The 10,295-nt window shown below is 49.2% G+C and overlaps 4 protein-coding genes across 4 annotated transcripts; 2 read left to right on the top strand and 2 right to left on the bottom strand.

Moving 5' to 3' along the window:
- Positions 1-2,407: 2,407 nt before the first annotated feature.
- Positions 2,408-4,850, top strand: BO79DRAFT_239063 (uncharacterized protein; the record flags this gene model as incomplete). Its single annotated transcript, XM_025684877.1, has 4 exons — positions 2,408-4,289; positions 4,451-4,500; positions 4,534-4,575; positions 4,704-4,850. 4 exons carry the CDS (start codon positions 2,408-2,410, stop codon positions 4,848-4,850), a joined length of 2,121 nt encoding a protein of 706 aa, XP_025537579.1.
- Positions 4,843-6,984, top strand: BO79DRAFT_246758 (NAD-dependent succinate-semialdehyde dehydrogenase). Its single transcript, XM_025685592.1, has 4 exons — positions 4,843-5,199; positions 5,267-5,354; positions 5,426-6,695; positions 6,760-6,984. The coding sequence occupies exons 1-4, from the start codon at positions 5,074-5,076 to the stop codon at positions 6,869-6,871; spliced, it is 1,596 nt and encodes a 531-aa protein (XP_025537578.1). The 5' UTR covers positions 4,843-5,073; the 3' UTR covers positions 6,872-6,984.
- A 23-nt stretch (positions 6,985-7,007) lies between these two features.
- BO79DRAFT_270309 (histidine phosphatase family protein) lies at positions 7,008-8,753 on the bottom strand (the record flags this gene model as incomplete). The annotated part of the gene is made up of 4 exons (XM_025687280.1): positions 7,008-7,557; positions 7,624-7,752; positions 7,800-7,917; positions 7,976-8,753. The coding sequence occupies 4 exons, from the start codon at positions 8,751-8,753 to the stop codon at positions 7,134-7,136; spliced, it is 1,449 nt and encodes a 482-aa protein (XP_025537577.1). The 3' UTR covers positions 7,008-7,133.
- Positions 8,754-9,205: 452 nt separating this feature from the next.
- BO79DRAFT_210210 (50S ribosomal protein L36) lies at positions 9,206-10,132 on the bottom strand. The gene is made up of 3 exons (XM_025682755.1): positions 9,777-10,132; positions 9,630-9,664; positions 9,206-9,560 (listed from the first exon to the last, which is right to left on the bottom strand). Exons 1-3 carry the CDS (start codon positions 10,044-10,046, stop codon positions 9,521-9,523), a joined length of 345 nt encoding a protein of 114 aa, XP_025537576.1. The 5' UTR covers positions 10,047-10,132; the 3' UTR covers positions 9,206-9,520.
- Positions 10,133-10,295: the final 163 nt, after the last annotated feature.

Here is a 10,295-nt window from a genome sequence, read left to right as displayed (position 1 = left end):
TCGAACCATCCAACAAAAAATTAGCGGAAAGAAGCGGGGTTGATAATTTTCCTTCACTCTCTGCTTTTTTGGACTTTTACTTTGCTGGTCCCAATTTGCAGTTTATCTTCTGCGGTTAGAACTATTGGGGGACGAAAATTGGCACTACAGTGGTCTAACCCCACGAAGCTGGAACAATTAAATTCGTTGATAGCACAAATATCGCGGGACAATCCTTAGATAGCAAATTATCGTAGACCAATCTGACTTCATTTCCTCCATATCTCACTTCACCTGGCCAGCTCACCCTTTTTCCGTCTTAAATAAATAAGGAAAAAGAAAGTCAGGTGCTTTCACAACGGTTCTGGTACAAGCAAGGACAACCTGCCATCATTTCTTGAGCCATCTCAGAAGTTGATCCCATCTCTTGATAGCCTCGACTCTTTGGGCATAATATGATGCCTGTTATTATTCACATTCTTGAAAAATGCATGGATGGCCTAAAGCATGTCATGTCCGAGCTAACAAAGGGCAATTACGCCTAACGATGCCTTTTATTCAATTACCAAGGACACACTGATATTCCAAATTTTAGCTTGGTGGACTTTGTCTAGGTCTGGCTATGAATTAATACTTCTTTGGCATCTGTGAGCAGTTATAGTTCTCTGATCATCTATTGATAGCTTCAATGGTGAAACCAATATAAAGAAGGTTTCCTGAGGGTGAAACAGCAGCTGGTGGTACTCTTAATGTAGAGTGATAGCCTGCTTCAGCAGACAGTGACTGGATTATACTTGTGAATGAACTACTACCTAGCTCAAATCGGCTATCCACCGCTGTTCTTCATTCCATGGGTACTCCCGTAAATTTTAAGGAAGTATCCGCCGGAGTTCATTTGCTGCGACTTACTATGTTTGCTTTGCTTATGGAACTGTTTTGATATCTTAAAACATTCACTATAGTCAAACACTTCACCCGATCCTGTTCCGCCTACGTGACCATATCTGCAGCTTTCACCTTTCTGATCTTCTTTCTTTCGGGGGCCTATTTAAGACCCCAGAGAGCCAACAATTTGACCCTACTCTCTAATTTTCGGACCTGATGTTTATCGTTAATATATATAGGAGGTTCTAGCGATGCGAAGGCAGGTACCAGAAGGTGGCCATAATTACAGGTGAGAATATGTCCTTCGCTCAATCTTCTATCAACAAAGATCTAAGACCTCACCGAGAATGGTACAAAGATAGGAAATACCATAAAAGCTGAGTTGCAAACAAAGGGCCAATCAGCTAGGGATACCTTTCTCTACAGCTCATAGTGACATTGTTCACTATACGCCGACGAATTAGCACCTCAGATATCGAGGATTCACATTTCCCAGCACAGCATGCACGGGCTTTCCAGATAACAATACAACATCAAAAGCATATTGTGTAAATTGACATGTTATTCATAGTTTGCGCATTTCATCCACACCATTGCCAATGTTCTGTCTGTGCTGCGGAAGGAAGTTAAATGTTTGAACTATATATACATTCTGAACCTTTCCACAAAGGCTATTCCTCGCGTGATGCTACAAGGCGTTTCCAGAAGGGCCGAGGAAAGGTGGTCATTTGTTAAGTAGTTTGAACCTTATATCCCATTCCACTGGGGTTGGTGCATCGCATATGTTATTCCTTTAGAATTCCTGCAATTTATATAAGACTAATTTCTTGGCATGAGGTATAATAATATTAATTTTTGAAATATAGTATTCTTTTTCAATTTAAAATTTATTTATTTTAAAATTTAATAATATATAAATATATAAATTAATTTTAAGAATTCTAATTTATAAAAAGATTGAACAATTCTATATAATATAATAATAATATAAAATTAATAAGTTTTATTAGAATTCTATTCTAATTTTTACTCAATATATTTTTACGTAATTATTTAAAAATAATTAAAAATTAATAATATTATTACAGTTCACGTACTACCACATGCGACTAACCATACTTACGCAGCAACTAAACACATCCTATATTATATAGACCATTCTCATCTCTTGGCACCATATGATCCAGCGTGTTAGTAAAAAGAAAGCAGTGGACACATCGTGATGCCCAGTAGACATGTATCAAGTCACGTGCATCCGACTTTTTCGTCGTGATCCGCACCATTCAATAAATTTTCCATCAACAATCCCGATTCCTTTCCTTTTGAGTGTACGATTCATATATGATTCTACTGGCTCTATGTATAGTCAAATGCAATAGATTGGCATCTTTAATTCTCCGAAGATAAGCTTGCAGCCACACCGCCAACATTGATGATCATCAACCGAACGACCATCTAGATAGTCGCTATCTAGCCGGATTTGCTGCATATGGGCCTGTACTCAAAACCAAGCCACCTACTCTATAAACGCCAACTCTGAGACATGTCCTCGCTTTCAGGCGCGCGCTTTAGCCCGCCGCAGTCAGCGCAACCGTACAGGTCCATCTTCGGAGGTCCGAGCAGCCAAGATGTTGCCGATCTGGTACCCTACCCAGAAACCCAAACTGGGTCAGGAGATAGCCAGCAAGATCTTGATGTGATTATGGAAGAGGAGCCGATCGAGAATGATCACTCGGATGCTACGTACGTTGAGAGCAATGACGATGAACAATCTGGTTCAGATGCGGATAGCTATGCATCAGTTCCTCAGTCACCTGAAAAACCGCGGCGGCAGCGGCAGCAGAAGCAGCCACTTCAAAAAACTACTGAACTTGATTACCAGCGTGATTCAGAGACCCCTCCAGCGCATTCGTACCGTCCCAACAGATTCCGCGGGCCTGAGTCTACGTGGAGAAGATTGACTGCCGAAGAGAGGCAGAACGCTCAAGCTCTGGAAGACATTCGTGCTCGGGATCTATCTGCTCACTTGTACAATGCTTATGCGCTCCGTGTCCGGGCACGGGAGATCGCGAGACGGGCAACTGAGACAAATGACCAACTGCTGGATGAGATGGATACATTTGCTCCTCCGAAGCGCTGGACAGCATGGCCTTTGCCTTCGGCCGAGGTGCCTAGACCGGATGAGGAAGTACGGAAAAGTCTCGATGATGCTTGGACGCTGAGAATGCAGCCAGATCCTCGACCGAGTGCCGAATTAGAGGAATCGGTTATGGCGTTCATGTTACGAACAGCCAAAGAGAGGTTTATGGCTAGGGAATGGGATTATGAGTCGAAGCCATTTACATCACATCGAAGAAAAAGATCAGCATCTCAACACGAGACGCAGGACGAAAGTACCGCATGGGAAAGCGAGCGTGAGGGTGCGGATGGCGTTCCACTACGCCCTACTGTCCAGACGGACGACGATAAATCAAGACGACAACTACGCCCACTCACTCGAAATATACTCTCGCGGTTTGATGATCTTCTCCTGGGCCTTCATCGTGCCCGTAAGGGCGGAGTGGCAGCGGACGACAGCTCCGCAAGTGACTGGCAGACCGACACTGAGAGTGTGATGTCTGGCTCGTCACCTCGTAAGAGAAAAGTCAATTCTCCAAGAGACAGAAGTCTGTCGAGAGGAAGAAAACGAACCCGACGGTCATCTTTCAAGAGCGGATCGAGCGATGCTCGTTCTCGTAGTACGCATGTATCAAGCGAACCGGAGTCAAGTGTATATAGCTCCTCTCAAGCAACTTCACGACACAGATCACAGTCACAACACTCTTCCCGCTCACGGGGCCGCTCCGTCGGTAGCGATCGTCGACGGTCCGCGAGTCGTATTCGCCTCGGGATACGGGATTGGAGCGAGGTTCTGGGTGTCGCGTCCATGATAGACTGGCCACCAGCCGTGGTGATGCGAACAGCACAGAGATGCTCAGCCTTGTTTGGCGAAGATATGGCTTTTCAGGTGCTCAAAGAAGGGAAAATCAAGCAAGATATACAAGACGACGATACCAAGATCTGGAAATACGAAGAAAGCGAATCGGAACCAGCAGTTGAGACCGATCTTGAGCCCGAATCTGAGGCCGAGGCTGAAATCTCACAACCGTCTCGGTCACAGAGCAGACGGCCACGCTCCCGTGCCGCTTCTATCAAGGGAGGCTCGACATCGCGAGCCAACAGTACGGCGCCTGAAGACATCGGGGATGGGTCTCGACTAAAAGGAAAAGGGGAGCATCGCAAGCAGGACTTGATCTGTCCTATCCGGGCGTGCTCCAGGCATGGCAAGGGCTTCTCGCGGACATGGAATCTCAATCTGCATATGAAGCGCATGCATCCGAATTACCGTTCCAAAAGCGAGGGCAGGTCCTCGACAGGCACGCGTGGTGAAGATGACATTGATAATGAGTGATATCTTATTAATTCAATACTTTGTGGCCAACTGCCCAATGTGTATACTTTTCGAAAGAAATGACTCCCAGTTGGTGTTGTATAGATCGGTGATGCGCATTGTATATGTCGTAATATATTGGTATTACAGTTACAGGTACCGGAAGACTAGTGTTCTCCTATTGGTGCAATCCCCGGAGCTCCCATGTCGGCATTCATTGATTGGCCACTATCACCGAGGCCAGGGATAGCATATCGATATGGTATTCCAATTACGCGGATGTAATATATCGAGATACAGGCGCAACAAAAGCCAGCTATGGCCTCAAATGCCTTCAATGTAGCCTTGATATTTTGCAGAAATCGAGGTTAGTGACCATTAAGTACTCTGACCCCCCTGAACCTGACAGCAACCCTGCATTGTCGTGGCGGCGCAACCGAAAGCTCCGAATGACGTCTACCCACGTGACCGGCAGCTCCCCCGCTTGAAGGCCGCCGGTAAGATTCACGGCGCATTGCCATTGCCAGAATCCACTACTAGTTCCGAGAATAAATAGCTGGTCTTGTCCGGAATTGACTGGAATTTCCTCTAGATCTCTATTCAAAAGCCGACTGCTGAAAGTGGTGGTACACCGACCCAGAATCCCGACACCCTCCCAGACAAACCGAGGTCTCCCCGCACCGAACTTCGGAACGAAGAGCGAGAGAGCAGCAGCTGGACATCTGCTCGTCCACACGACCCACTGGGTGTGATTGCGATTCATTTTCAGTACTTCAGTCATGGAGAGATTTATTCGTCCAGTTTCCCGGCAGCTCTTGAGACCGCGCCTTCGTTATCCTTTTGCCATTCCTGCTCCTATCCACACTAAACGCCTAGTTTCCACCATGGGTTACAACGTTCCTCAGGTTCGTGTTTGTACAATTCGTCTCCCATCTTCAAGAACCAATTGCTAATTGAGCGGTCACCATCTAGCTCAAAGATCAATCCCTCTTTATCCAAAAGGCATACGTCAATGGCGAGTGGGTAGACGCTCAATCTGGACAGACCTTCGAAGTCCACGGTAGGCCATATACCTTTCACCATCAACAAGCCCAACGACCAACTATACTCATCACAGAACCACCTCTACAGACCCTGCCTCCGGAAAGCTCATCGGAACATGTCCCGAATTCTCCGCCGCAGACACCGAGAAGGCTATCCAAGCCGCCAAAGAAGCCTTCCCCAAATTCCGCACAACGCTTTCCCGCGAGCGCGCCCGCATGCTGCGCAGATGGTACCAGCTCATGATCGACAACGCCGACGACCTAGCCACCCTGATAACCTGGGAAAACGGAAAGCCCCTCGCCGACGCCAAAGGCGAGGTGAACTACGCGGCCAGCTTCTTCGAATGGTTCAGCGAAGAAGCTCCCCGCATCTACGGTGATACCATCCCCTCCTCCGTGCCCGGAAACCGGGTCATGACCCTGAAGCAGCCCGTCGGTGTCTGCGGTCTCATCACACCCTGGAACTTCCCCGCCGCCATGATCACCAGAAAGATCGGCCCTGCCCTCGCAGCCGGCTGCACTGTCGTCGCAAAGACCCCCGGTGAGACGCCCTTCACGGCCAACGCCCTCGCCGAGCTGGCCCACCGCGCCGGAATCCCCAAGGGTGTCGTCAACATCGTCACCGCATCCCAGAACACCCCCGAGGTTGGCGAAGCCATCACCACCCACCCCGAGGTCCGCAAGGTCTCCTTCACCGGCTCCACCAACGTCGGTAAGCTCCTCATGAAGCAGTCCTCCTCGACCATCAAGAAGGTCTCCTGGGAGCTCGGTGGCAACGCCCCCTTCATCGTCTTCGACGACGTCGAGGACCTCGACGCTGCCGTCGCCGGCGCTGTGGCCTCCAAGTTCCGTAGCTCCGGACAGACCTGCGTGTGCGCGAACCGGATCTACGTGCAGCGCGGCATCTACGATGAATTCGCCAAGCGCTTCGCCGAGAAGGTCAAGGACTTCAAGCTGGGTGCGGGCTTCGAAGAAGGCGTTACCCACGGTCCGGTTATTCACGATCGCGCCGTCAACAAGGTCGACGAACACGTCCGCGACGCTGTGTCCAAGGGCGCAAAGGTCCTGACGGGTGGTCAGAAGGCCGCTCACCTTGGTCCTAACTTCTACGACTTGACCGTCCTCACGGAGATGAACAAGGATATGCTCGTCGCTTCAGAGGAGACTTTCGGCCCTGTGGCGGGTCTTTTCCCCTTCGAGACAGAAAAGGAGGTCGTTGACCTGGCTAACAAGGCTGAGGTCGGTCTGGCGGGATACTTCTTCAGCAGTAATGTCAAGCGCATCTTCCGTGTTGCGGAGGCGCTGGAGGTCGGTATGGTGGGTGTTAACACGGGACTTATTAGTGATGTTGCTTCGCCGTGAGTATACCCTTGCTTACCTTTACTTGTTGGATGTTGCTTACTAACTGGATTAATTGAATAGATTCGGCGGTGTCAAGCAGAGTGGCTTTGGTCGCGAGGGCAGCAAGTACGGTATTGATGAGTTCTTGGTGGTCAAGAGTGTTACTTTTGGAGGCATTGATCCTCTTCAGTAGGTTATGGGTATGTAAATTGGGATATTAGATTGGTTGGTTGGGGTATTGGGATTGGGTGTTGTTCAAACTACTACTAAGTATGCTACTTTTATATATTTATGGAGCCATGACGGAATGTATCATTTCAACTTTCATTCACTCACCCACCAAAACAACACCAATAGTAGACTACTATATAACACTCTACACATGTCATCTCAACATCTCATAACCATCATGTACCCCTTTCCTCAAATGTGATCATTACATGAACTGAGAGTGGTTAAGCCAACCCCCCACACCTCCCCCCCATCCTAAAATTCTCCGCCGTCGAAGTATTCCACGCCCACCAGAACTCCAAATCCTGCTTATCATCCTCAGGAACCTCACACTCACTCACATAACTCGGCAAGCTTCCCACAAAATCCGCATACTCGTCCAACGGACACGAATACCCCGGTCCACTCTGACAGTCCTCCAACGGCACAACCGCCTCGTTCAGGACCAGTCGGACGAAGATCCCGCCCGGCGCGAGAGCAGAATCAGTACAGTTCATGCGCTCGATGGTGAGACGCCCGCCCATCGGGACTATGTCTTGGACGGACCAGGCGGATGGGGGGAAGGGAATGCGGGTTTTGTTGAGGGGCGTGGTGGGCGTGGCGATGCCGAGGGCGGTTATTATGGGGGTTATGTTGCTGTCGTGGGCACTGTTTGGATTTATTGTTAGTTGAAGGGAAACGGGTTGGGGAGGGGGTAATGGGGGGAATATGTACAAGTTGAAGAAGAGAGGCCCGGATGAGGAGGGGCCTTGTTGGAGGAGAGTGAGGGTTGCGTTTAGGTAGAGGGCGCCGAGGGCGCGGGTGTATTTGTTGCCGGGGCTGTTGATGTCAGTCTTATTGGTACTGGGCACTGGATGATGGTATTGGGGTGATGTAGTTGGGAGACATACCCTGCACAGTAGTAGAAGTTGACGTTCCAGAGATGGGCAAAACTGATCCATTCGTCTGTAGTGAAGACGTCGATCCAGGGTGATGAGGAGCGGGTGTTGAGCTCGTAGGCGGTCATTACTGCTCATTGTTAGTGTGCGCATCGTTTTAATAGGTGTAGATGAGATGGGGAATTCACGTATGAGTGAGTATACGTCTGTCCAGTTCAGGTTGAGACCCTGATACTGAGCGTTCAGCCTGTCCGCAGTGACATCGAACTGAGGCAGATAGTACGGCATGTCGCCGCAGATGCTTTGTGCATCATCGTCCTGTACATGACATGTTGGTGTCAAACTATCTGCGCCCTGGCTGTCAGATTCAGAGATGATATTGAGCGCTGCCTTGGTGGCGTAGCTATCATTCCCGAGAAATCCTTGTCCGAAGTTCTGCGCTGTGCTGATAATTCGTTGGAAGTCGGCGGTGAATAACGGGAGAATAATCGACTCGTTATAGAGATGTCCATAGCGTTGGCGGTACGCCTTGCCATGGTTGTATGCGTCTGTTAGTCCTGCATAGGGCCCTGTCGAGGTCTCGGCCTCGTAGCAGTCGGATGGGACGAAGTAGGTCCAGTTATTCAGGAATGCTAGATCGCCGCCACTGTAGTTACCTGCGATGGAGTCGTTGACTTTCTTCAGGGCCTGTTCAATGGAAGTCCCTTCGCCTGATGTGGGATATCGTTCACCATGTCGTTTGACCATGATAACTTGGTCAACAGAGCATTGTGCTGGAGGATCCCGACTGATTCCGTATGATATGCGGTCCACGTAGGGACCACGGACGCCGTCATATTTGAGGAAGTTCTCGCCGTCCAAGGCTTGCTGGGAGATGAGGGAGTCGGAGAAGGTGTACGAGCTGCTTAGCGCAGTGGTTGCTGGGATGGACCATAGACAAACGATTGCTGCACAGAGTCGCGCCATGACGAGGACTGAGAGTGCAAGAGTAAGGAGGTTGCTTGCAGACTATTCCTTCAAAATCCTGCATCAATGTGCCCGCACATTCCAAAGCTTATCATAGAAGGAGTTGACTTCATCAGGTATGCTGATGCAGGTTGTAAAAAGGGGTCTGTCGGCGATTAAACGATCAGTGGAATGCTATATTCGACATCATTCGAATATGAACGAGCCTAGGAGTATCCCTTGCATGCTGCCTCGGAAAGAAATGCAAACGGTGCGGAGTCGATCGGTCAGTGACTAGAGCATGGCTTCGAACCTGATCATGAAGAGCTGTACCCCGCATATGTCGTGGAGGCGAGGATACGAGAGAAGTAGATCATGGAACCGTCGGATCCAGGAAAAGTATCGCATAAGGACTCCGCGCATCCGAAATACGACTGCCCGCCAAACAACCACCAAGATATCAGTTCACCCGGGAAAAAGTAATTGAAGAAAGAGAATTCCAATATATAGACACAATTAATGTACAGACAATGCAATAAAGCGCCTAACCAACCAGTTGGTCGTATCCCATAGCAAATGCGCGGTTTTCCCAATGTCGAGACCCAGTAGTAGTAGCCGTATACCCACAATACATCTATCCACGATTTGTTTACCACCGTCGCAAGGTCAGGCAGAGGTCATGCAAGTAATGCTAGCTCTTCCATCGGCTTCAGTTGATGTTCAATGCAAGCAAATCTCGTTCGAAGGTACGCTCATTCTCTCATGCTCTCGCAATCGTTCCCATCCATCTATTTCCCTTGGCGCTGCTTGTGCTTCGGGTTCTTGGAGCTATTGCAGAACAATATGTTAGCGATCATGCTATAGTGAGCTTTGGAGCTGCCATTCATGCAATCTTACCAGATAATGTAGACGCGGTTCTTTCTCCGCACAGGCTGCAGGTCCACTGTATTAGCCTCATTCCGACAAAGTACACACAAACCCCCATAAATGCCAACTTCTGCAACAGTAGAAGAAAAAGCCGATTTAGATAGAATCACGGCATACCTTGCAGCCATCACACAACCGCTTCACCGAGGAACGGGTCTTCATCCCCCGGACCTGCTCAACTTGTCTCAATGTGGACCCCACACTAGCAACTCCGACATTGTTGGTCTGCTTTCCAGAGCGCAAAAGGCGAAGGCCGTTGCCAAGGGAGAGACGAGCGATTTGCGAGAAAGGGCGCGAAACGAGAGCGGCGGACCGGCGAGAGAAGGAGGGGAGAATTTGACGGAGGGCACCGGTCGAGGCCCCAAAGACGGAACGAAAAGACAGCATGGTGTCGGTTGGCGGATAGACGATAATTCTATGGCCGCCGAAAATCTGCGAGAGAATGGAGGATCTCGAGGGAATCTAGACTCGAGACAGCTATATTGGCACCTCTCATCATCAAATGTTCGGAATCCCTTCGGAGCAAATGCTGGCCGGAGTTACTGTACTGCCGAGTTCCGATATCCGACCAATCATGTTTGGCTGCCACTAATCCCGAAGCATTTACTATAAATCACTCGCAAGACAAACGAAATT

The sequence above is a fragment of the Aspergillus costaricaensis genome (genome assembly GCF_003184835.1).
Source record: "Aspergillus costaricaensis CBS 115574 unplaced genomic scaffold BO79scaffold_24, whole genome shotgun sequence".
Lineage (NCBI taxonomy): Eukaryota > Fungi > Ascomycota > Eurotiomycetes > Eurotiales > Aspergillaceae > Aspergillus > Aspergillus costaricensis.
This window is presented reverse-complemented; position numbering and strand designations above follow the sequence as displayed.